Genomic DNA, 27,250 nt, shown 5'->3' with positions numbered 1-27,250 from the left:
ATCACAATATCCCATTGATATATCTTGCTATGACAGTATACAGCATCTTTCATTTTAAAACATAATGGTCATTGTTGTACTGTTTATGCGCTTGCTATATAAGTTTCTGCTTTGAGAAAAATAAAAAGCCTTGCCCAATTGGCATTATTAGTTTCCAAAGAATTTTAGTTAGCAAGGTTAATTTCAAATGTTATTTCCCTCTGTGCCTGTAGGAAACAGGTGTAAAAATGGCTAAAAACATGCATCCTTTTGTTGCCAGCGTGACACCCTAGCAAACCTGCTCTGCTGATCATTTTCCTGCTGTTCTTATATTGCAACGATAGAGGTGTCCGACTAATTTTTGACACGATATTTTATTTTATTTTCATCATTTATACCCTTAACGTTTTCCCCCAATGGGAACCAAAATGGCATACAACATTCTTCCTTTCTCCATCTTATCCTTTCAAAAACTTTGTGAAGTAGTTAGACTGAGTGTCCTACGGACCCAAGATCACCCAGTAAAGCTTCCATAGTTTACTGAGTCTGAGAAAACTTCTTGCCTAAATTAAGAAACTCTTGGATGGATATTTTAAGCTACGTATACAATGTCCACCAATACCACCACATCCTCCTGTATCAGTAACTCTTGAACTGATCAGTTGTTTATGTTAATTTTATACAGCAGAAATTCTGCCAAGTGAAGAAAACGGCACTCCTAAAGAACACAGATTTTCTGAAGACTTGATGGATTCTGCACTAAATTCAGCCAATCCTTCAAGCCCTAGTTGTCGTAGTTCCATTGAATATCGTATCTCAGGGAGTGCAGCCTATTTCAGGAATTCTCTTCCACCAGTGACTGCTACCTCAAATACAGCACCAATCCTACGCAGGCTATCTTCAGGTTCTGCTGGGAACAGCAGTTATTATGAAGTCAACAGGAATAGACTGCAGAGGAGGATTGAAGGTACAATTAATCTGTTTCATGTGCATGCTTCACTTGCCTGCTTGTACAGGAGCAAATGGTTTTTCATGAAGTTTATGGTACAATGTTGAACTATGACTCTCCTTGAAGATCTTTCCTCCAGGAACTGGAATTCATATGTTGCCAGGCCCACAAGGGCTGCAAAGAAAGAGGAAGGGGATCAAAATGACTGGCAATCTTTTTTCAGTTAATTAATTAGCTCTCCATTATGCATGGCTGTACAGCAACCATTCCTAATTCAAAGGAATTTTATACTGTTTAATATCTACTCTTTAATATCTAATTAAAAATAAGCTAATGTGGTATGTGCATAAAAATCTTGCAATGAAATATTCTAGGTGAACTGATCACTAAATGAACCACCATAACAATAATTTAAAATTATTTATTTTGGCTGATGGGACTGATAGGTATATATATATATAAACACTCTAGAATATCTCAACAAATCCATGATTATCAGCTGCCAAGGTTTGTTGGTTTGACCTATGTATCTCGTTACTGTCATTGTTCATGGAGTCAAAATAAAATAAGGTGTTTCTGATTCATTTGCTGTTAATTTGCCGCAGATATACAGATGCCTAAATATGTCATAAAATATTGAAGTGTCCCAATATGTTTAAAAATGTATTTTAATTTAACATTGTATTTTGCAACTTTCACTGATTTGTTAATTCAAACCTTATAGAAACATTAAATGGCATAAAATTACTTTTAATTTGAACTATGAATAGTTGTGGAATGACTGATTACAAAATGAATGTTGGGCATTTTGAGCTCTTTCCTACCCTGAAGAACTTGTAGGCCTAGAAGCATTTTGAAATCTAATTCTTGGGGCAAAAATCTTCAAGAAAAACTGTACCCCAATTCTTTACTACAAATCTGACTCAGAACCTAAATTTACTACTGTGTTCATCTACTAGTTCGCGAGGTCATCAACTGTGCCCTGAAAAGCAGTTGATATTCAAGACCTGTGAGGTCAAGAGAACTTGCTGGAGCTAGGCTTGCTGGCAACTCATGACCCATACAACTTGCCTTGGACTGGCAGCCGGTCTGCAACTTTTGCAACTTGAACAGACTTTTCCTGGGAAGAAGTTGACAGGAGCTGGGAAGGGGGGGAAACTAAGGGAGAGCATCAATCTAGGTTGGCTAGAGAGAAGGGGAGAAAGAGGCAGGAAAAGGGGAGAGGCTTTGAAAGCTGCTGAGGTTGAAAGAAGAAATAATGGGGGAGATTCAAAGGAAAATGAGATCCCCCCCCCCCGGTCCCCAAAATCCTTACAGGTCCTCTACTTGTTCTTGTCTGATCTCCATAATTAGTTGCCAATTATTTTGCTAGGTGCCCTCCCTGTTACTGAACCTGCTGCACACCTTTGTTTGAATCCTGTGGTAAATTGCATTGTATGACCCCTGTAAAACTGTGGTTCTACTTCCCTGATTGGTGACAAGTTTTGAACAAAGGCAATGCATAATTAATTTATGGAACTAACTGCCACAGAATGTAGTGATCTTTTAAAAAGGGGATTGTAAAGGTTCGTAAAAGACAGGTATTTCAATGGCTATGAAGGTTAAAGAGGAATTATGCTACTGAATACCAGTTTTGGGGGAGGGGAGGCAGCATTGGAAGAGGGTTTTAATAACTTCATGTCCTGCCCTTTGGGAACCAGAATCGTGGACATACTATATACATTTTAGGACTGATCTATCAGGGCTCTTCTTCTATTACCTATAAGAAGAATAATTTGTGATAAGACTTGAATACCCCTCTAACATGGGCTATAGTATGAATATCATAAAAAGTACTAAACATGTACAGATGATGATCAAATAAAACCCTGATGACGTTTAATGAAAACCCTAGAGATGCACACATAGGAATTTTGTTCTGCTCATCAATAGACATATAACAGCCTTTGTAAGAAACATATACATGTGTTTGTGTGTGTATCCAAAATGTAGTGATTATACCAATTTCCTCACTTTCATCTTGTCATGTATTTTAAGCTGCAAGCTCTACGACAGGACCTGATCTCTCTGCACTAAAGCGGGAACCTTCCCGAATACCCAGTAAGGATCCTTCTATGTGGTCAATAGATGAAGTAATGCGGTTTGTGAAAGAAGCTGATCCTCAGGCATTAGCACCCCATGCAGAGCTCTTCAGAAGACATGTAAGAGAGTCTTTTGCTTTGATTCTACTGTTTACTCTGCATATCTTAGGCTAGAAAGTTTGTAAGACTACTGATCCTCGTCCCTCCTCGCTCCCAAAAGGTTTTCTCCCTTTTTATTTTTAACAGACATGATTGGAACTGTCTCTTAGATCAGAGTCTATTCTGTATTGGGCTCCTCATTGTTAGTTATGTAGAGTTCACTCCCCCAAAGTAAACAATGCCTGTTATTCTTAGTGAAGCCATCCTTCAGGATAATTAGAAATCAGAAATAGTTGCTTGACTAGCTAGGAGGGATTAGACTGCAGAAAGTTTCTCTTACCCATTCTTCTTCTGCTAATGAGCGATCTTGCTGCATGTTGTATTTAGAACTAGCTGCCTCGAAATCTTGGTGGAAACAAGAATTGTCTTTGCTTCCTGAAGTGTAACTATGATTATGCTGATTAAGGACGAGGTCTTCAAAAAGTTGATAGCTAAAGTCCAATATTGTTGTCTCTTAAATGCTTATTTTTTAAACACACACACACACAAATACAGGCTTTTTTTGTAACAATTTGCTAGGTAAATGAATCTAATGAGCTTGAGCACACATGAAGAGGTACATGGCACCTCTTTGTGATATTTGATGCTTTGCATTTTTAAATGGACAAAATCCAGTGGCAAAAAGATCCTTCTCAAAGATGCTGGGTAGTGTGTATAATCAGCTATTGTGCACCTGTTGCTTATTATTTTAATGTCAAAACAAGATCCATACATTATCCAACTGTTATGGACAATGAACTAAAAATTTCAGAATTTGAAGAGTGCTGATTGTAGCTTGTCAGATCATTTCATAAGGATGATTTTATCAGAGTTCTCAACACTATCTTGTTTAGCCTATTCCATTCAAATGCGGTTTTCTTTTAAAGTTTGTTACAGCTTGCAGAAATAGATTGCCCTTGTTTAACCGTCATTGTCTTTTTTTCCACAGGAAATAGATGGAAAGGCTCTTCTCTTGCTGAGGAGCGATATGATAATGAAATATATGGGGCTAAAATTAGGCCCAGCATTAAAGTTGTGCTACCACATTGAGAGACTTAAACAAGGGAAGTATTAGGCAATAGATGCACAACAATATTAAGTGTTTCAGACAACCTCTCAGGTTCATAAAAGACACTGGACACAATGCAACAAAAACTTTGCCAGATCGAACATGAAACTGGATGGATGCTGGTCCCGTTCACGTCTGTAGAAAGAAGAGCCCAGGAGACTGTGTCCAATGTTTATTTGAAAAGCGTTGCGCACTTAGCCACTGTTACTCATCTGCCGGAGTTTCCTCTCAAAATACACAGTCTTGTCAAGATAGAATAAATTGATCACACTGTAGTATTTAATAACTTTTATGAAAACGTACTGGGAAAAGAGAAGCTGCAAAGTGTATTCTCAACTATTCAGCTTCAGCTGATGCATTTTCATTAAGAACCAAAACAGCTGAATTCCAAAGGAATAATAATTTTTTGAAAAATCTTATCACAACCTGTAAGTTCTTACAACAGTGCTGAATTATATAATAAAAGCAGCAGTGTGGCAGAGCAGGGAGAAGCATTTTTGCAATAAATTTCATTTCCTCAGTTAATATTTTATACCTGGCACTCCAGAATATTAATATTGAAATATTGCTATATAGATTTCCATAAAGGGAATAGCCATATGAATTGTTCTCTATGATTGGGGTTTGTTTAAAAACAAATACGTTTTTTAAAGTATAGCTATTACCTTCTCTTTTTAAATTATAAAAGAAAATGGACAAGTTCCCAGTGCTGATTTGAGCAGCCAAATTCCAGATGGACAAACATCATTTCCAGCTTGTCTACTGGAATAAACCACCCATTACTTTAAAACATTCCATCTTTGTGGAGCTTTGCATGAATATTAATGTTCATGCATTTATATATTTATATGTATATATGTGTGTATATGGTACATGCATATATACTGTACATATGTGTGCATTTGAAATTGTCTTTTAAAGGTACTTTTGCACTGTGATGGACAATAAACTGTAGAAATCCTTTTCTAAAGCAGTTAAACAAAACAATGCACAAAATAATTTTGGCCTAGTGGACGGTAGCAGGCTGTGTAGTAAGATCTTCAAATTCACACCCGCTAATCCTATAGATGAGTGTTCAGATCACCTGCTGGGCATGAGGCATGGAGAGGAAGGGAGAGTCCTAGCTTAAGTGTCCCTTCCCCTCTGTGCAGGTGAATTCATGCTGCCTCTTCAGTGATTTGTGTCCTATCAAGGACTCTACGGTGTGTGTATCTTACTAGATGCAAGGATCTTACACCATAAAGCATCCTTTGCAGCCTCTAAATTGGTCTTGTTAGATAAAAAGTGAATGTGTCCTCTTTACTACTCATTGACACTTGTCTGCTTTACTTTCCATTTCTGGAGAAGTAAAAAACAATCAAGAGACAGGTGGATTTATACAGGGGAGTTCCCTGCACTATGCAATATTCCTAGATTTTCATGTTGTGCTGAGCCATTTTATTTTGGGAAGTTTTCCAGGGAGGAGTATGGTTTTTATTGATTTTTGGTTTTTTTTCAGCTTCTTTTAATGTAAAGATGACAGTTTTGAACAAAGAAGTTGAACTGCACGTGGATGTGTGTGTGTTTTACATAAACCTTGGTGCTGTGTTTTATAAGCTACAAGAAGCTGTGCCGATAGTAAAATACTTTGCTGTCACTGCCGATATAATATCAGGGACAATTTGTGTACATTTGCTGTGTAGGGAACTGAATGTACTGTATTTAATAGTACACCTGATGATAGAGAAGATGTAGGCCTAAAAGAAGGGTAGATTTTATATTTCTTACTGCATTTTTATATCAAAGCTTCTAGTTAAATTTTTAAAAAAGTATTTTTTACACATTGCTGGTTTGAAAATGCCTTGCTTACTGGTATACTAATAACTCAGGTTTAACAAAAATACTGCAAAATAATAAATCTGTTGCAGACTTAAGTATGTTTAAATTTGACTTGACTGCAGAAGTTTGCCTTACAATGAGCAGCCCTGTGCTAATATTGATCATCACAAATGGTACAGTATAAACCGACCAGGTGCGTTTTGGCCATAAGGCCTTCCTCAGTGGTCAATTGTAAACAATTTATGATCAAACACACCCACACATATAGAAACCAATCATGCAATGCTCCCGGTGTTTTATCTAGAGCCCTAGGATTGTGTGATAAACTAAAATATTGCAGTAGATCCAGGACTATATAGCTAAACCTTCTTAGGTTAAAGTGCCATTTTATCTTTACTGTAGATTGATGTAACACACTCCTATACATTGGAAACCAAGCCTCAGAGTGCAACAATAAACAAGCAGTGTGTGAATGTAGTCCTGGTTCTACTGCAATATTTGTAGTTTATCACACAATACCAGAGCTCTAGATAAAACACCAGGAGCATGGCATGATTGGTTTCTATATGTGTGGGTGTGTTTGATCATAAATTGTTTCTAATATTGATCATGCCAGCTAAACAGTTGCTTCTAATGAGCGTGTACAGCCATCATGCCAGTCCTGTGTCTTGGTTTTACAATGCTGATGCAGGCACATTCATTCAAATATCTAGGCTCAAGCAGTTAGTCAGAGCTTTGATACAGTTCACATATTGTTTGTGTATATGTGTTTTTCAGCAGATATTACACATGCACAAAATTCTAATGGTTAAAACTGGAAGCATATACTTGGTTTATTTAAATATTGCTGGCTGTGATCCTCAAGACAGCACATGCAGCCAGATTTCATGAGTAGTTGTAGTTCAGTAGCCTCAGACAGACACTCAAAAATTGCCAAATCATTTTTTGAACTTGAGAACCTTTTTGTTGTTCAATCACAGGGATAATGGAAAAACTACAGAAAAATCACAGGAAATCTGTCATTTTTGGCACTTTCATAAGCCATGTTAGGACCACTTTTCTGTTTCTAATGGCATTTACAAATGTTAATACAATATATAAAGGAAAGACATTGTAAAAAAAAATCTACCAAATTATCTGATCAGTGTGGCTCTTTCGTTCCATTCACTCTAACACAGAATATTTAGAAGATTTGCAAAGAATCAAACTCTTCGGTGTTATTTCCTCCTCTGGGTTGCAACTAGTTACTCTGAAAATATCACAAACAACTCCATTTTCTATAAGCTACAGATTTTAATATTTCATGTATTTTCTGTTCTCACACTCTGTGCCAGTGTGATGCAAGTATTTGTTAGTATTGTATAAAAGGTGTGTACTGCGTCACATTCATGCATCTGAATATGAAACAAGAATGTCACAGTGAAATTTAACCTTGTATAATAATAGCATGATATCAAAGTCTGTCAAGTGTTTGTAACAGAATATATTTTTAATTCTTTATTTTCAAGTGGATGTTATCTACACAGAAAATTAAACTTCTTCAGTGTTTGTGTCACTTGTTTTATGATGTAGCCTTTCTACATCTATTTTCGTGAATTTTACAACCTCTGCAACATTCTGCACACTGTGAGCCTGCTAATAAAGTGCTGTTAGAGAGATGGGTGAAAGCCAGACTGATGTCCCTTTATAAACCAAGCTTGAAGCAGATGGCAGAGATTGGAGAGTGGCTAGACTGTAGGGCTAGGATCTAGGTGATCCAGGTTTGAATCCGCACTCTGCCATGGACGTTTGCTGGTTGACCTTAGACTAATCACACACTCAGCCTAACCTCCCTCACAAACTTATTGTGCAGATAAAATGGAGGAGGGAAGAATGATATAAGCCCCCTTGGGTATCCACTGGGGAGAAAGGTGATATATAAATGAAGTAAATAAATTAGCAATTTCTGCAATATCATCTCTGGCTACCAAGATAATACACAAAATCATGTTGCCAGCTGCAGTCAGAGGCCTTTCCTTTTCCGGGGGAAAATCTGAAGGAATCCTTCCCAGAAAGAAAGGGGAATGGACAATTTGAAACTCAATGTACATTCAAGAAATCATGAAAGCTGCGTTTACATAGTAAATACTAACTTTCTGGAACTAACTTGAATCCCTGCCCCCTTTCTAAAATGTCAATGGCAAGCAAAACGTTTTCTCTAGACTTTTAGCCTCTTCTGAAAAACAATGTTTTGCTTGCTGTTGACATTTTAGAAGGGGGGGGGCAGGGATTCCAGAAAGTTCCACAGTAATTTGGAATAGTTTTCTGAGAAAGTTTAGCTTTATCTTAAAAAACTATGCTCAGTTATCAACTGAGTGCATCTCTAGCATGCAAGACACAGGGAAATGTGTTTGGAAGGGAAGAGATACTACATTTGGTTCTTGAAAGCAAGATAATCATAGCACATTATTGGTGTTCAGTGCTCTTAAAATAAAGCTAGATAAGGATGATGATCAGGTGCCGCAGTGGTTTGGGCCTCACCAAATTCCAACCAGGGCCTAGTGCACAATGGATCAACAGCATTGTTCTCCTGTTACCAGGAAAAGCCTAACAATTCTCTGCTCATGTCCCTGATAAAAATATGAGAAATGTTTTTTGAATGTATGGCAATAAGGGAAGCGTTCAGGGGAATGTCAAGTCCTGGCAAGATATTAGAAATGAAGGAAACACCATTCAATGGTTACTATATTACCAATCACTTTCAAGATTAAAGATTATCAACATGGAAGGTGGAGCTCTAAGAGGTGACTTGAGTTTGAACAGCTGATTTATCGACTGACTGACATTAGACCCATACAACTATAGAGATTCAAGGAAATACAGTTTGATTGAACCAGCTTCTAGTAAAACCCTTAAGGGATTATACCAGATGATACTTGTGCCACGATTCAAAACAGCACAGCATTTTAGGATTCCATTACAGATATTTCCCAACATCAGACTTCTATGCTGGTTATAGTTTTTTACAATTGGGTCAAAATCATGTCTTCAGTTCCTCTTTAAAAGTGCCCTTGTAACACTTTCACACTCACAAACAACCTTTTAATATCTTGATCAATTAACTGTCCAGTTTATGATATGATCTGCTGAAGTTTGGAAACAAGGTAATTTGGTCATCATTGAAAACTTTTTATGAAATTGCTCATTTAATTTCATTTCTATTTTAAAGTTTGTCAAAGAAGTAATGTTATGCCAAGATTTTTAAATAAAACCTATTGCTGCATGAAGCCAGTATATAATCCGTTCTACAGTCACCTTTTAAAACATTGCAGCATTGGCCTTCTGTGTTCAGCTGTCCTATCCATCCTTACTATTAGCCTTGTGGGTGATAACCTTTCAGTCTTGTATTTGTGGAACTCTGTAGACAAGGCATGGATGGCTTTTCTGCCTTAATGAAATACAGTTATTTGCTATTTATATGTTTTAATATGGAACGTTTTAAAATGATTTTAAGGTTGTTATCCGCCCTGAGCCCACTGAGGGCGGAATACAAATATGATATAAATAAATAAACAAACAGTTACATTGTCCTGCCTTTCCATGCACCTAAGAAATGATAAAACCCAGCACGGGTATCTAACAATATTTGGAATGGAGGAAATTAGTTTCCCCTCACCCACTATGCAATGAAATCTCATCCTAGAATTCAAATAATCCTTTTAGGCAGAACTTAAATTACTTTTAATAAGGCTGATACTTGTTGCATACTGGACTATGTTAATGAGCCTTACTTTGCAGTACAGTATCATTTAGTCCTTTCCAGTTAACACATTCCAACACCTAGGGTGACACTGGACAATACCATCTAGCTCAGAGTACTTGGACTACTCAGGGATATAATGGTTCAAATGTGTAGTAATTACACAGTTTACAGATACATGTCCAACCTTTCCTAATGACAAAAGCAAATTATAAGAAACAAAATACCGCAACAGAATTAGCGCATACAAACATTTATTCTCAAAGTTCCATTATACCCACCATTGTTCAGAATGACATCATCAAAGCACTTTATGGCAGTGAAAATAGCTCTTACCCTTCTGAATCACTCATCCATTATACTCCATTAAAGCTGCAAAATGTGCAATCCACTTGAAAAATATGTTGCCTTTTATTTACTTTTAATGAAAAGTTAGAAGACAAAAGGGGAAAGAACAGTTTTACTGGGAAGATATATCCAGTCTTCTGCTATCCTCCCCACCCTCACCCCACCCTTCTCTGCTTCCAAATAACTTAAAAAGATATTTAAAGTTTTAAATGTAATTTAAAACGAAGTGCATTTCTTTATTCATATTAATTATCCCTTAAACATTCTAAAACCTCATAAATTACTTTCTTGGGAAAAAGGCTGCCAGCCTCTGCTTTTTGATTGGAAGAATATGTATATCCTGTGAGTTCATTTTCTTTAACTTGACACTTCTGTTTTTGATGGGTTTCCTAAGACCCTCTGCATTTTCCCGGGTTTCTGGCTGATTCTTCACGTCATAGCACTGCAGCACTGAGTCCTGGGGCATGTCTCTTTTAAAGGAAAAGTTTTTTGTGGAAACTCCCGAGAGGCCTTTAATCTTGCCACAGAAAATAGTAGGCACTGCATCCTTAACAGAGACTATCACTTTGGCTGTTTGTGAAGTGCTCAGAATCTCAATGTTATTACCTGCAGAGGGATCACATGGTATACTAGTCTGATCCACCAGCCACTTGGGCTGCTGTCTCAGGAGTTCAGAGGAGTTGTTGTTATTGATCACTCTACTGTCAGCCTTTGCTGGGGTTTCGTGAGGTTTTGAAGGAACAAAGGGAGAAGCACCATTAGGAAGTTTATCTACTCCAGAATTAACAGTGCTATCCATTATGGATGCAGACCGAATGGTACCTGTTAAATCAGCACTTCCAGTCTTCCGACAGGAAGCAATTGATAGATCCAGAGCACCATCTTCGGGTGAGTACTGGGAACTGTCCTCACTTTCCTTCAGTAAAGGTGCTGTTTTCATGGACAGATCAAGGACCTCATTCTCATTGCTCATCTTGATGACGGTGTGTCGAGTCAGCTGGGAAAGCTCCCTGTGATGAATGAAATCAAATGGTTTAATTTCTTCCTTTTCCAGGAAAGTCTGGGTCCCTTTGCAAGAATGCAGTATAAATGAAGAAGATGATTTAGGGCGATCCAGGTTGGCCTTGGATTCTGCATTATGGGGCACTGGGATGGGGATGGGGATGGGGATCGGGACTGGGACTGGCAGAGGAACAATAACAGGATATGGTACTAAGAGTGTAGCAGGGGGAACCAGGGGAGACAAAGGAGAACTGAAGGGCTGTGGAGGGACAGAAGAGCAGTCTGGTGGTGGCTGATAAGGTGACGAACCTAAGGAGCCTTGGGTAGGAAAGAGATCTTGCAGAACTGCAGCAAACCCTGGCGTCTGAAACACAGGGGGCAAGACATGCTCCTGAGTCTGACTGGAAGGCTTGTGATCCAAGAGCTGTGGCTGTCCGACTGGGGCAGAAGACCCCTGAAAAATGTTACTGTGGATGGGATTGGGGGCACAGGGAGAATTCTGAGGTAACACTAGTGGAGAATTTAAATGTTGAAAGACGTGTTGCTCTAAGAGAACAGGCAGGGGAACTGGGCCTTGTGTTGTCATGACGTAGGGAGTATTATTGGTGGGAGCAATCTGAGGAGCAGTGCTTCCTGCTACTTGCAGATGTATTGGCAGAACCACAGGGCTGTCCCCCAAACAAATTGGCTGAAGCACTGTGGCTGCTACCTTGAGAGCAACACCACTCTGTGATTCTGATGGTGGTGTCAATATTGAGGAGGCAGGAACAGTCACCAGCGGCGAAAGTGCTTTCTTCATCAGATCAGCTGAATTGATATTCCATGCTTCTGCTGTTATCAGCTGGGCAACTCCATTTTCCAGTTTGTTGTTAGCTATTGCTGAGGGAGAACTGGTAACATCCATGGGCAGGTTTTGCGTGTCCTTATAGAGTTCCTCCATTGTATAGGATTTCCGAGGCTTGGCAGTATTTTAGTTTACATAGTTGTCACCGGCATCCACTTTATCTCCAGGCTGCCCAAACATCCACATCAACACTATCTGGCCTGCAAAACAGAGACATATTTTAAGCACTGCATACATCTCTTGCTTATAATAATATTTGCAGCTTATTTTAAAAGAGCCTATCACCAAAATAGCCAATAAATGTTTCTACGCTTTTATAGCAAGCTGTCCTATCATAGTGCATCCTAGAGATATGTGAAGAGCATAAGCATACCTAAGCGCACACAAAAAGACATGGTCATATATACATATCCAAGTGTTATATGAAGAGTCCTGGGAACTTAAGCTTAGCCATAAACAAAGTAGTCTGAAGCAGCTACCATCCAGTGGAAGCCAAGCACCAGAATGCAGTGTTCATTTTAGAGTTTTAAACAAAGCTTCAGCCAATGGTATCATGTGACAGCAGCTGTTCTATTTACACTCTGCAAGACTCCCAAACTAAGATGTCCTAAAAATAACCCTTGATATAATGATTCTTCTGGAGTTGAAAGGCTTCCCTAGCACTAAAAGACTCACACTATTGGACTTCTAAACTCCTAGAGCCAACCCATCCAAGCATGTCATTTTGGATATATTTGAAAGATTGCATTAAGCAGCATTGCAGAGTCCTCAGTAATTCAGTCGTATGCATACATCCATTAGTTCACTTTGTTCATTTTGCAAGGTTTTCTTTCAGCCATATTTAAAAAGCAATTCACCCTTAAGAGATACCCCATGAAAGAAAAAGAGAAACAGAAGTCTGACTAATAAAGATGTAAAGAATTAAAATTAGGGTTGCTTTAAATTTCTTTGGACATGCTAATTTTTACTGTGCAGATGTGAGAAAAAAGCACAGATGTTGCATACTGTAAGCCACTTGAAGCTTAGCATGTCTTTGCCATCACCACCACCCTGCAGCAGTAAGCACAAATCTTTTGTGTTTACACAGGTACTAGTATTGCCTGATGTCCCTTATTTAAATGTCTGGAACCCTAGCTTTCAGAGCCCTATAAGTACACTTGCATGCATAATAACAACATAATAATAACATTCGATTTATATACCACACTTCAGGACAACTTAACATGCACTAAGAGCAGTTTACAAAGTATGTTATTATTATCCCCTCAACAATCACCCTGTGAGGTGGGTAGGGTTGAGAGAGAAACAATAACATACTTTAAAAATTGTATCAGAATTCCACCAAGAATGATTATCAGTCATTAAAGCTGACAATATTAAATAGTAGGTTTTCAGCCGTACATAATATAATACTGAAAATTATGCCATAGCATAAATGTAGGTAGTGCTATGTACAGTATGTACCTATGTGCGTATCATATTACCTCCTCAAAACAAAAAGCCCAAGTGTGCAGAAAATGTTCCTTTTCCTTCCTGCCCAGCAAGGTGCCTTAGGGCTGCCCAAAAGCACGGTGAGGCCCAGGCAGTGCGAGACACAACAGGACTGTTCTAGGAAAAGGTAAGGAATGGGGGGAAATGTTTAGGAAGGAGGGAAGAAAGGGTTAAGTGTTTGGTGGGGGGGAGTGTTAAAGGTCTTTGGGAAGTCATGAGTAACAGCGAAGAGTAATCCTCTTCGCTGTTACTCATGACTTCCCAAAGATCTTTATTATATTAATAAAATAGATCATCAATTTCTTATTTTAGTATTACAATATATTTTCAAAATTACTGTATTCAATTTAATGCTATCTATTCCTTTCAATCTTTTAAAAAATGTTAATGCCTTTATTAGTTGATGTTTAAATAACTTAAATAATATTTTTGTGGATCATAAACACGTAATAGTAATTTTAAAGTATCCACACAGATGCACAGCATTCAATCATCATCATCATCATCATATCATAACCTTTTATTGGCATAAAATACAGTAAAACAAGGTTTTAAAAAAACCCCAAAAGGTAGGTACCAAGAGAGTAATATGGAATCTTAGCTGGTCAAGAACCGTGATAGAATAAAAAACACAATAAAAAGGTACATAGTAAGATCTAAGTATTGCAAACTCCTACCCTTAACTTACATACATGTGAGAGGAACTCAGCAAGAGATGCAGTGATTTCGGGGGACTTATCAGATAACAAAAAAATAATTTTGTTATCAATCATGGATTTAGCAGAAGACAAAAGAGGGCAGCATTCAATCAATCTTCAGTGTATTTAAATGGGAACATCTCCACAAGTATGCTACACTTGGTATGCATACTCCCATTGCAATTAATACAGTGAAGAATGTTAGTTTTTCTGATCTGATGTGCTATGTGCCTACACAAATATGATAATAATATGGCAGATAAACAAAAAAATCTGTCTACCACATCATATACCTTGAGAACCACTAGGATCTGGGAGATTCAGATAGAAATCCACTATGACCCAGAAGCCTGCTGGGTGACCTTGAACAAGTAGTTTTCTCTCAGCCTAACTGACCTCACAGGGTTGTTGTGAGGATAGAAAGGAGGAGAGCAATGTAAGCAGCTTTAAGTCTCCACTGGGGAGAAAGGTGGGATATAAATGAAGAAATAAAATAAAAATAAAATAAATTTATATCCTACCTTTCCTCTAAGAACTAGAGATGGGCACGAACCACAAAAAAAACCGAACCATGAGGTTCGTGGGTTTTCATGAACCACGAACCACGAACTGGGGCCAGTTTACAAACCAGTTTGTGGTTCATGGCGTTTAAATGCCCCTTTCCAGCTGCTTAGCAGTGGAAGGTAAAGGGGCATTTGACAGTTTAAGGGGCCCTTTCCTGCCTTGCAAGGGGCAGGTCTCTTTAAACTATCAGCTGGCAGGTGGCAGGGGGGGTCCCCCCTCGCCGTCTGCTAGCTGATAGTTTAAAGGGACCTGCCGCTTCCAAGCTGCAGGAAAAGTTCTGCCCCTTTATGACTCAAATGAACCAGTAGACTAGTTCGTTGAAACGAGCTTCCACGAACCACTGGTTCATGAACCACGAACCGCCCTGGTTTGTGCGTTTTTTTGGGTCGTAATTTGATTCGTGCCCATCTCTACTAAGAACCTCAGAGTAACAGACACAGATGGAGTGATCTCATTTTTTAATACTTATGTTGGATTGTGGCTCCCGAAGGATGATGCATTTGATGCTAATCTAACACATGGCATATTGCAGCCACAAAAACTTCATCCCAATGTACTTGTATATAATCTTATTCTAATCTAATTTCTTAGCAAATAACTTGCTTAATTATTATTTTAAGACTCACATACTGCAGACCTTGTTTTCATCATTCTTTCTATCTGAAATACCCTCCCTGGTTTTTTTTTAAGAAATAGATATGTGCATTTGGATATTTCCAGTCCAAATATATATTCAAAATACTTTACTTGCATTTTTTTTTGATAAATCCAAATATCCGGAGAAATGTTTGGGATTCTCAGAATACCAGTAATACCAGTATTTCTGGAACTATTCAGGAATATACAGGCCGCCATTTTAAAGTTCCCAGTCCTGTTTTTCTTCCATTTAACAGTTCCCAGGCAACAGGAGGGAAGGGGGAGGTATTGCTCAGAGGCAATGGGATCAGATATTAGAGTGAGCACTAGAACTTTCTGCCCAGTCACAATGAATCTCTCACAGCCTTCCATGGCATGGACAAACAAGATAAAAAGCAGGTCTGTCCCATACCTTGACCTCTTTTCAGAGCTACATTGATGGAGTCCTGGGGTTTTCTGCTGCTGGTAGTGGGGTCTGCCTTGGATTTCTGCTGCCTGCTTGGGAAGCAATTTTTGTTTTGTGCCTGGTTTGTCCACAAGGGACTTTGTTTTAAAATATTGTTACAAGTTTTTCCATGTTTTTTTCTTTTTTGCCTGGAGGACTGTAGTTGGGAGTAAGAGAGCCTTTGTTTTCATTCAGGTTCTTTTTAAAAATAAGTTTTTCTCAGATTTGTTTTGCAGTGTTTTTAAAGGAGTTTAAAGGGGTTGTGCTGTTTTGTTGGGATTTCCTCCCCCACCCCCTTCTTGGCCTGTTTTACAAACTTTAAGTGCTATGCATTTTTTCTGTTTCTAAAAGGTATTTCATTTTTAAAGGATTTGTGCTTTGGGAGGGATTTTCCAAGTTGGCTTCTGTGGCTGGCTTCTGTGGCTTGACATTGGTTGAGTTCAGTTTATACCAGTATCTCTCCCTTAAGTTGGTTTAGCTTGAATTCTCTGGTTTGAAATTGGTTCTGTTCTGTGCATCATACAGCTAGATCTTGCATTGGGTATAAGCGTATGATGGCTTAGATTCCGCAACGGACATGGGCCATCGTCAGATGGCCATTTATTCCGTCAGTTTTGCACCAAATAGCGTCTTCGTTGCTTTCGGCATCAGAACAGATTCACCCATCACATCATGTATGCTTGTGATTCCAGTTATTCAGGCAGAAGCACTCTCTGACGTCAAATCGAAGTGTCTCCAGACATGGGAAAAAAATAAAGTCTCCCCCCCCCTAAAAAAAAAATCGGGCATTTATTCTAGCATTACAGAAGATTGCAATAGTGCAATAAGGTTTATTTTTATTAATTAGGTGCGCAATTGCTGATTGCGAAAGGGCTTCTGGGAGTGAGGGGTGGGGAAATCAATTGAAAATGCAGGAAGGATGAGCAGGGAAGAGAGTGCTTTGGCATTGCAAAGCGTTCAGAGACGATCCTGGGCATTCACATGGAAGCGGATGAGATCGAGAAAATGAACTGGAATGGAATAAGGTGGGCATTCGGTGGGAAATGTCGCTAGTTTGGTGTGAAATTTATGGCCATGTGACGCTGGCCTTAGTGCAGTTCTACTTGCCCAAGATCTTATGTAACACCTATTACTTTTTCCCATATATATTACGTTGCCCAAAAATTGGTTGCACATGAACGTATGCGAGCAGACAAACAAGTGGCATTACAATGTTTGATTTACTACAAACAGCTACCATGGTCCTTGGCTTGTATTTCTACTTGTGTATGAGCTCTAGCACAAGCAGAAATTTCACACTGGATCCATCCCAATATATTCATAAAGTGGTCGCATCTCTGCAAACAAACCTTTATGATGAGAACACAGGGACTGTTAGTTCCTTCATGTCACAAAGATGCAGGTTACACAGATACTGAGGAAACACTGAAACGAGTCAAGCTTCTTTGTCTAAAACATGGGAATAGTCTTAAATGTTAACTTTTTTGTACTTTGGGTTTTAAAAAATTCTGTTGTTGCTTAATTAATAGTGATCTCTGTTTTCATGAGAAACTAATGACTTTGTAGGGCCCAGGGATCTCCAATTCCCCACCTAATCCATTTAACTATGAAAAATAGAGAAATTATAGTGAAAATGATACTACAAGGGAGACTTGTAAGGCAGGCTATGGGAATTTATATGATGTGTACCATGGGGAAGAAAACAAGTAACTATGGTCTATACGTTTGTGCCAAAGCATAAAATATAATAAGGACTTAAAGATTTGTGGTGCTTGAAGCAGATCATAGTTAGATGAAGGAGCTCTCACAAGCAAGCACCTTGAAGAAAAATCTCTGGATCCCCCCCCCCCTTTAAACATAGTCAATATACACTGTTTCCCTTACCAAACTCATTTTGCTTCTGATACTACTTTAGGTGTTGGTTGCAGCAAGAGAAGTACTTCTGAAGTAGAACTTTTAAATATAGGCTATATAACGGATAAGTAACAGAACTGGGTGGATATTCAGAGAACAATGAAACTGTGCACTAATTGTTAGCCCATTTCTCTTAAACCCTGAAGAGAGAATGTACAGAACCTTGTGAGAAGTAGAAGTTTCACTATTCTCAATCCCTTCTGCAGTGACAAGCTATATCTTCTAATTTTCTCTCCATATGATCTACCATATTGCTCATTATGCCCTCTTTCTTGCCTTTTATACGCTGAGAGCATGCTCAAGTTTTAAAGGACAAGTAGATTATCAGAGCATGATAATAATCACGTGTTCTTTAGGACAAACTTAATGAACTTTCGAGATAACGTTTCTAAACTTGTAGTTGGTTGTCTTAAGCTTGTTGAGGACCTCTAACATCCGCTAATCTATATGAAATACTACTCATCATTGGTGAGGTTTAACTTCTATTTGTTCACTTTCATATCTTGAGGGGGGAGAGTTTAAATATTTAAACTGCTACAGAATCTAGAACATGAAGTTGACAAATCATCTACAAACAGTTTTTACTGTCTTCTTTATAAGAAGAACAAAACATTTATTTCTTTGGGCCAAAATATCTTCATTCATATTCTTATATTGAAATGTAAAAACAAGACACATTGTGAGTTCAGTGCTTGCTATACAACAAAAGACAAAGATGCATCTGAATCTTAAAATCCTTAATTAGTCGAGCAGGCTGATTGTCTGATTTTCCACTCCCTCTTGCCCCCACTTACAAAACTGTTCAATGTATAATATCTTGAGGCAACAAAAACAGATCTGCTGTAAAAACTGCTAGGCATCCCATAATAGCAGTGACAAGGCTTAAGTGCATCAATATGATTCAATGATAAATGTTATTTCATAGGAAGCTACTTGGAAATGCCATTAAAGAAAATGATGATTAATCTGATCACATATTTAGCTCTTGATGATTGCTGTGCAATTAAGTCATGTAGCACAGTTATGTGCTATAAGGTATAATCACAGGATTTGAAAAATTGCCTTATTAATATACTTGTTCACAGATGCTGCTTAACCGCTGTTATTCATCTTTTATTCTACTTCAAGCCCAGTACTGCTGAACTAGATTCCTGCTCCCAATTGTTAGATTTTGATTAGTGATGTAATGTGTCAAAATCAAAAAGAGTCCAGTAGCACCTTTAAGACTAACCAATTTTATTATAGCATAAGCTTTCCAGAATCAAGTTCTCATCAGGCATCTGATGAAGAGAACTTGATTCTCGAAAGCTTATGCTACAATAAAATTGGTTAGTCTTAAAGGTGCTACTGGACTCTTTTTGATTTTGCTACTACAGACTAACACGGCTAACTCCTCTGATGTAATGTGTGTTATTGAAAAGCAGGGGCTTAAAAAAGGACGGCGAATATAAAGACGATTGAGCAATAAAATCACTAGAACTCCTCAATTACCAAGAATAGCACAACCTAAGTAGAGCTTAGGGTTGTGCTAAGTCCACAAAAGCAAATCAACTTCAAAAGGTATAATTCTTCTTAGGATTGCACTAGAAAAGGAGCAAATTCAGCTACAGCAAAACCTAAAACGTTGAGCTTAATGACAAAATACTGAAGAAAAGAAAATGTGCTGATGTAAACAGCAGTTAAGTAGAGGATAAATGTATGTCTTCAACATCGGAACATGTCTGTTGGATCAGGATGGTCCTCTGGTGAGATACCCTCTTTATTGACTATCCCTATGTGACTTCATACATCCATAGCTGAACTTTTCCTGAATGTGTGCATGTAAATTTTGCTCCAACCACACATGCAAACGTCTAACAATAAGACTTTTTAGTAATGTCTCCTAAATAATGTCTCCTAACAATAAGACCTTTTAGTAAGGTCTCCTAAAGCTCCCATAGATGCCTTTCATTTTTGTATGCCTAAATTAAGACCAACAAGATTTCCAAGGGATAAGCTTCCAAGAGTCAAACTTTCAAGAGTTAGGGAGCTTTGAAAACTTATACTTGGAAATCTAGTTGGTCTTTAAGGACTTGAATCCTGGGAATATGAGATGTGATAAAAATCGGTGCCTCACAATACGTACCCTCAAGGAGATTCTACTAAGGCTCTTCTATTTGGACAGAAGACTGTAGGCAAACATGAGGACCAATATGTCTGGTTTTGGAAATGTTGCAACTAGGACTGGGCACCAGTAGGTTCATTATTTAGAGTAGACTACCAAAGCATTGGACAACTGAAGAAATATGTGCTGTATAGAAATATTTTTGTTAGAATTTTTAATTTAGAACTTTTATAACATCCACTAATACTAAAACTTAAAGAATAAAGAAATACATTTAGATACATCACATGGTGGTGAAAAGGGAAGACATTACAGTTCTGCAATTTCCATGTCTGGAAAATAAAGACTGTGCAAGAAACTAATAGGTCATTGACCTGCATAATATGGCATAACCTTCCATGTTTGCTATGCATCCATTCAGTGCGAGAGGCTCTTTTCATTTAGAGCACTAACACAGACCCTTCATGAAAAGATGCCCTTGGGATAGTTCAGTTTTGATGTTTATGTTAGGAATGAGATTGCAGGAAGTACATGGGACTAAAGTAGTATTAGAAATTGCATTATTCTCTTATGGGAAAATGTATTTTAAACAAAATTACACTCTTTGTAATTGAAGTCTCCCTGTTGTCTGATTATTTAGTATCATTTTTCAATGGTATTCTAGTCCCCAGCAAAACAAAGAGAAAAGAATGTTTTAAGAAAATAGTTACTAAAAACAAACAAGTTGGATTCATTTTATAAATAATACTTAGATTTCTTAAGGTATCAGTTACTGGGGAAACAAAAGATAAAGGATGTGAATAAAATGTAAATAATAAATAAATAGGGAGACAGATCTTTTAGCAATGTTTGATTGCCAGGTTTTGCAGTTCAAATCTAAAAGAAAAGCCAGAAAAGCCAGACATCCAGAAAGGCATCTTTTAATTGACTTCAGCAGATGCTACATATAATCAAGCAGCTAAATCCAGTTGTTGCAACATAGCCCACCCTCATGTGGCTAGATCCAGCATCTGATCTGTCAATACCAGACTTTCGGCAATACACCACAGGAAGTAGCCAACCAAAGACTGAGTATTCGTGCATACAAGTCATCCTTCAAGGGTCTGGAGGGTACCTTCTGCTAGCAGAGCTGCAAAGGATAGAGGGGGTTTGCAGGTAAAAGTTTGGGCTCTCCTGCCCCTGGCTTTCCGTATCACTTAGACTGGCTATTGGTCCAGTATAAAACTACTGGAATAAGCCATTCATTTTCTACTAAGGATTTTATTTCAAACTTCACTCTTCTGTTCTGCCATGAGCAGACCTCTTCTTTCAGTGGAACGGGTGACCTTTTCTCCTGAACACAGTCATGTGCAAAATTCCAACCTTCTGATTAAATTCAAGGCAGCAGCAGAGTAATATGTAGCACTTTGGTGTTGATAGGATAAGAGGAGAAAGCTCTCCAAAATTTCTCCAGCATGGAGCCATTCAGGATTAAATTTCACCTGCTTTGAAGTTTATACACTTACCGATGAAATATTGAAAGATGTTCACATGCCACAGAAAAGAATTTCTTCTTAGGAATATTGCAGGATTGGCCCCTGGGTTTTTCGATCTGACTCTTAGAGTTAACCCAACTAGCACATATGTACGTTAAACCTAAATAATCTCCATTATGGTTGTGTCTGTATACATGCATGCACAATCACACTAAAAAGTGCAAGACTTGTGCTAGAAATCCCACATTAAAAAGTGTTAATAGTTTGTTTAATTCTAAAAATATGGTCATCATGACATGAAAAATAAGCACCCTCATGCAACTACATAAACCTGAAACAAGGTGTCAGACGCGCCCTGCTTATCTGCCATGTATGCCTATTATACTCTGTATTGTATTCTGGGCCTCTGAGAATGTGTAAAGAAATATCTGTGTAGCTGTCTAACTGTGTAGCTGTGAATCGCTTATCTTGCAGGTGGCTACTTTCACTTTCTCGACTGGCATGAGAAAGTGTCTTTGAAGTGCCAGTCGGAGCCATCAAATGCATCATCCTTGGGGAGCCACAATCCAACATAAGTATTAAAAAATGAGATCATTCCATCTGTGTCTGTTACTCTGAGGTTCTTAGTAGAGATGGGCACGAATCGAATTATGACCCAAAAAAACGCACAAACCAGGGCGGTTCGTGGTAGCTCGTTTCCACGAACTAGTCTACTGGTTCGTTTGAGTCGTAAAGGGGCAGAACTTTTCCTGCGGCTTGGAAACGGCAGGTCCCTTTAAACTATCAGATGGCAGACAGCGAGGAGATTTTTCTCAATGCTTGCAAAAACCAATATCCTAGTCCTCGTCTTAGCTGGCCAATGTGTATGGATTTGTTGATCTGCGCAGAGAACACCCATGGCTATAACAATTTTTAAAAATGTGTACCCCAGCAGCGATGATGATTCAAAATGTCATACAGAGCCCTGAGGCTGCCTAGCAAGCAACAAAACAATTAGAACCATGAAGAACCTAAATTCAACATACAACATTATCAATTAATAAGCCACCTCATGTCTCCAGAGCATAACTCCCCATAATCATTGATCATCAGCCAAAAATCTGTTTAAATGATGGAGTTTTGCATTATTTACAGAAGTAGGCTGCTGCAAGGGCCTTCCGCACCTCTTGCAGGAAAGCATTCCAAAGGGGGCTAGGGCATTGCTGAGAAAGAAAACAAGCCTGGGCAGTGGAACGTCAAACAGCTTTTAAGAAGGGAATCTTCAGAGTGGGAGGCTAGTGATGACTTTTTCAGGGTACAGACTGAAACTTACTAAAAATGTCTATAACCACTTTAATCAGAGATGGACAGAGAGAGAGAGAGAGAGAGAGAGAGAGATGTATCTACAAGAATTTCAAAGGCAATTATTGAAAGATTCATGATTTTTAGATATATGGAAATAAATGGTGAAGGTAGGTTCTTTTAATAATAATTCTAATAAAAGAATATACATAGAGGTGATAATGCTGTAAAATAGTATCATTTTGGTGGAAAAGTTCTAACACAATTCAATTGATGACTGTTAATTTAATACTTAATAACTGGCTAGTGGGAATTATTTCAATGTGTTAAAGAACATGTTAATAACCATTATTAGCACAGTATATGCTTACTGTAATTAAAATCCTTATAGAAATGAAACAGTGCATAAACATAGGGTTGGATCCACCAGCTTTTCTGCTGATAAAAATGAAGCAAGCAGTCCCTTTCATCATCAAAAAAGGCTATGCTTTGAACCTTCATGTACAAAGACAATATGGGAGGAGGAGTGTAATAATAAAGAGAACTGGACAATACTTGGTTGGCTCTAATTCAAAGACACTGTCACTAAGATAGCTTGTTAAGGATAATATGTGACAGAAATGATGATATTAACAGAGTTTACAGTTGAGAAATGGTGGACCCAAGAGAGACTTGTTTAGTATTTTGGAAACCTGTTATCGATTCCTTGTTTACAAGGCATGAATTAAACTTGTATTTTAAACTTGTGCTTCTTACAGTTTGAGGATTTTAAAAATATTGTGACTTTTTGTGTTACATTAAGTACAAATAATGATAAAAGATAATATAGTCACAGTTTTCCAAATTCTAAATGAAGCAATTATGAATTAAAGAGAAAAAAGTACAAGGATGCATAGTATAGTTTTTGCAGTAGAACCATCCTCAAACTTTGTAAATATTTGTTCATTTTAGCTATGAGCTTGATCTTTGACTGTATTCAGAACTGTTGCATGGACAGCTGGGAAATGTGTTGCTATATCCTTTATTATTTCTTATTATTGTTTATTATAAGATTTATTTTCTTTGTTCACCTGTTTCATTAAAAATTACTTCCTTCTTATGTTTATTACAGGTGTCAGGTATGTACCACAGGCGGCAACAGTAACACAGGTCTCTTGGAAGCTATCTCCATACACATTGGAAATGTGGACTTGAATAGGAACCCTACTCCATGAGAAGCACTGTTTGAAACACTGCTAAACATAGAAAGCTGTGCACATTGTAGTGCCATGGCTTTGAAAAAAATTCCAGCTGTGATTTTGAATTATGTTCTAACACCATGAGTATTCTGTTTACATTTTTAGCACTATTTCTTCTTTTTGGAATGCTTTTCTTTAAAAAAAATACAACACATATGTGGAATGTTTCGTTCTGGAGCAGCGTTTTGTGCATGCACAACTTAAGACCACAGTTTCATTTTCCATAGCTGAGACAGCTACATTAATGGATCAATGTAATCCATCATCATCAAGCAAGAGTCCTTAAGGGATGCACCATAAAGCCACACAATAGCTTTTGGACTCTTAACTTAATTCCTCAAACAATAGATATAGAGCAATCTACAAATTTTGAATCTTGTCCTAAGAAGTGGCAATACATATTTCTATCCCTATCTTGAAATATGACAGGACAAAAATTATAATGGCTTAACTGAATCAACCATTCTGATGCAAAATGTAGATTGAAAAAACTGTGAATATAGAAAGGCAACATAATTGTTACTGTTAATTTTAATTTGCTGATGGCCTCTAAAAGACATTACTTCCGGTTCATATACAGAACCCATTATATAGTAGGCAATTATTCATAAAGATAGTGAATTCAATTTGCATTGTGTATTTAAATAATTAAAAAGTCATGAATTTGACATGAACATTTTATATAGTCTCGTCGAGAATGAAATGTAGTACAGTACCAAAACTCAATCTTATTTTTTTTAAATATAAAAAGGTTATCACAGTGAATTACAATATGTAAACATTACCTAATTAATTATCTAAACATTATCTAATCTAATATCTAATTCTGAACCAGGCCTTGTGTGTGGGGCAGATGCAGGGATGAGGGACTCTACATATCTGAGTTAAGCCCTGAGTTACAGCAGAAAAATCTTATTTTTTTAAAAAAATATATATTGGGGGATTAAAAGTCCCCCAAATAACAGAACATTTGTAGGTTTAAAAAACCTACAATCAAGCAGGCCTTTATAATATGCACGACTGTTCACAGAATAGATGGGTGAAGCATCATTCTTTGCCTGGAGTTTGAATGATAATATTGATGGCACCAAGCAGACCTATTAGAGCAGGCTGTTCCAGAGAAGCAGTCCTACCACCAAAAAGGCCTTTTTGCAGTTGTCATCCACCTTGTTTCCATTTAAGGGCACTGAGAGTGATCCTGTATTGCCTATCAACAGGATGTAAGGAGATATAAATTGATACCATTAACATATGATAGGCATCTACTTCTGTCTCCTTTCACAAGGTTGCCCAATACAGACTGTATCCTTCAGAACTAATGAAGCAGCCAATCTACCAGGTGCAACTTCTCCTGTCACAGTATGATTATGATGTAAAAGTAATATTTGGCAGATTTTCCTATTTATACAACTTTTACGAATCATAAGGGTTATTATTGTAATAATTCAAAATACAATCAACTCCTTAGAATTGTTCCATTCAAGAACTTGCTTCCTTTGTCATTTCAATTTCTGTAAATGAGCCTTGAGGCATGTGCTAGGATCATGGATTGGTATCTCTTTGCTTTTTAAAAGTTACCATTTGTACTTTTTCTACAAGAAAAGTGGAAATGTGTAAGTAAAATTGGGGGGGGGAGTGGGATTCACAGTGGTAAAATTTAAGCCCACAGTAACCTATAATGCATCTATTTTAGATAACCACATTCACTTGGATATTACTGGAGCATAAAAATGTATATACTGAGAATTTTCATGAGAAAGCTCATGTTTCTTTACTGTGTAATGCTCATTATGAAGCTAGGGAAGGGAGATGAAGGCCTATTTTGATAGCCCTGTTCTTTTAAGATGTCTCTGTCAGTAATCGTGAGCTGACAAGAAGTAGGACAGATTAATATCCCATTTAGTAGTAGCAATGTATACTTCCAGAATACTTAAAAGGAACCAAATAAAACAATGATTCTGTTTGAGACTGACACTTGAAAAACTTTTTAAAAAATAGAATCCTCCTGGAAGATCATGATTATACCCAAGTGCCCCACTGTTCAAAGTGTTGTATTATTTTAGCCTCATCCTAAACAACATTTACAGAGATTACTAGTTTCTGATTAATAAACGTCCACAGATCCTGTTTTTAAAAGGGTGTGTTTTGCTTTTGTTTCAGAATGGCTCATCTATGATAACTCATAGATACAGTCTAGACTGGTAAACTTTTAAAAACGCCCAGTACTAAACATACTAAACTCATTTGTATTTCAAACATTTCTGAAAAATGGTATAACTTTACTCTTCCCACATAAATACATGCATATAAATACATTATATTTTTATCTCTCCCTTCCTTTAAGGAGTTCAGTTGCAATATAAGATTTCTACCTACTATATCTTCACAACAGCTCTGTGAAGTACATTAAAGGTGAGAGTTGGTGACTAATTTGTTTGAGATTTGCAGTGCTCTAGTAGCAGGGTGTTTTTTTTTTGCTTCTGTAATATAATGATGTAACAATAGAATAATATGTCACAAACTGAGCTATCTTTTAGTAGTAAGGCTGGGTATACATCTCTCAAATAAATACAGCTAATTTTTTTGGTGCTTACTGGCATTATTGACAAGCACTCCCACAGCTGTTTTAGAGCCAAATGGTAGTATTACTGCTCTTATTCCCACCTTAGCATTGACAGTATTCAATACACTGCCTCAATACATTACCAGCACTTGGTAAGGTAATGAACAATTGCTGGGAAAACATGTTACAGGTGATGTGCCCCTAAAGCTGTGGTATTTTCACCACCACCACCCTTATTCCCAGCCGTTCTTTTCACACTTCAACATTCTGTCAGTGCTACATTCAGACATTACAACAAAATCAAATTAAGCAAAAGTTTGTTAGTATTCAGCATCTGCATCTGACGGAGAGAGCTGTGGTTCTTGGAAGCTTATGCCTCAATAAAGTTGATTAGTCTGAAAGGTGCGACTGGACTTTTTACTATTTTGCAACTACAGACTAACACGGCTAACTCCTCTGGCATTCAACATGATCTTTACTTGTGTGCTGTGTGTTCCTTTCACTTCTCTCTTCCTACAGTATGCAGCACATGATCAAACATTTCTTGGTTTGATTTAGTTCCAATGTGATAATGTTCAGATGTTATCACCTCATTCAAAAGGAGTTCCTTTCCCTCTACAAACCAGAATTCTAAACCTTAGTTAGATTCCAGTTTATAATTCTAATTTGTGCCAGAACATGACTGTATACTTTCCAGTCTCCAATATACCAAAGCCCAATTATGGCAAGGCAGAGCTTCATCTGACAAAGAACCATTCAATCATCCTTCATCCACTATAGAAAGAGTGAGGAAAGCAAGCTGTGATCATGTCCAACACCAAAAACTATCTGGCTTATTAAAAGTCTTTCATGGTGTCTGAATGTTGTCTGTTTG

The 27,250-nt window shown here is 37.6% G+C and overlaps 2 protein-coding genes across 3 annotated transcripts in view; one reads left to right on the top strand and one right to left on the bottom strand.

Annotated features, from left to right (window-relative positions):
- The window catches only part of SCML2 (Scm polycomb group protein like 2), an 81,149-nt gene extending 74,594 nt beyond the window's left edge, over nucleotides 1–6,555 (top strand). For both annotated transcript variants that reach the window (XM_054973689.1, XM_054973691.1), the window contains 3 exons: nucleotides 665–946; nucleotides 2,966–3,129; nucleotides 4,097–6,555. In XM_054973689.1, the coding sequence (XP_054829664.1) occupies nucleotides 665–946; nucleotides 2,966–3,129; nucleotides 4,097–4,222 (572 nt within the window). In that variant the 3' untranslated portion in view covers nucleotides 4,223–6,555. The remainder of the gene's footprint in view (nucleotides 1–664; nucleotides 947–2,965; nucleotides 3,130–4,096) is intronic.
- Nucleotides 6,556–10,294: 3,739 nt separating this feature from the next.
- The window catches only part of RAI2 (retinoic acid induced 2), a 30,326-nt gene continuing 13,370 nt past the window's right edge, over nucleotides 10,295–27,250 (bottom strand). Inside the window, exon 2 of the mRNA XM_054973692.1 lies at nucleotides 10,295–12,167. Within this exon, the coding sequence (XP_054829667.1) occupies nucleotides 10,402–12,063 (1,662 nt within the window). The 5' untranslated portion in view covers nucleotides 12,064–12,167 and the 3' untranslated portion in view covers nucleotides 10,295–10,401. The remainder of the gene's footprint in view (nucleotides 12,168–27,250) is intronic.

This window comes from Eublepharis macularius, chromosome 3, assembly GCF_028583425.1.
Source record: "Eublepharis macularius isolate TG4126 chromosome 3, MPM_Emac_v1.0, whole genome shotgun sequence".
NCBI classification, from domain to species: domain Eukaryota; kingdom Metazoa; phylum Chordata; class Lepidosauria; order Squamata; family Eublepharidae; genus Eublepharis; species Eublepharis macularius.
This window is presented reverse-complemented; position numbering and strand designations above follow the sequence as displayed.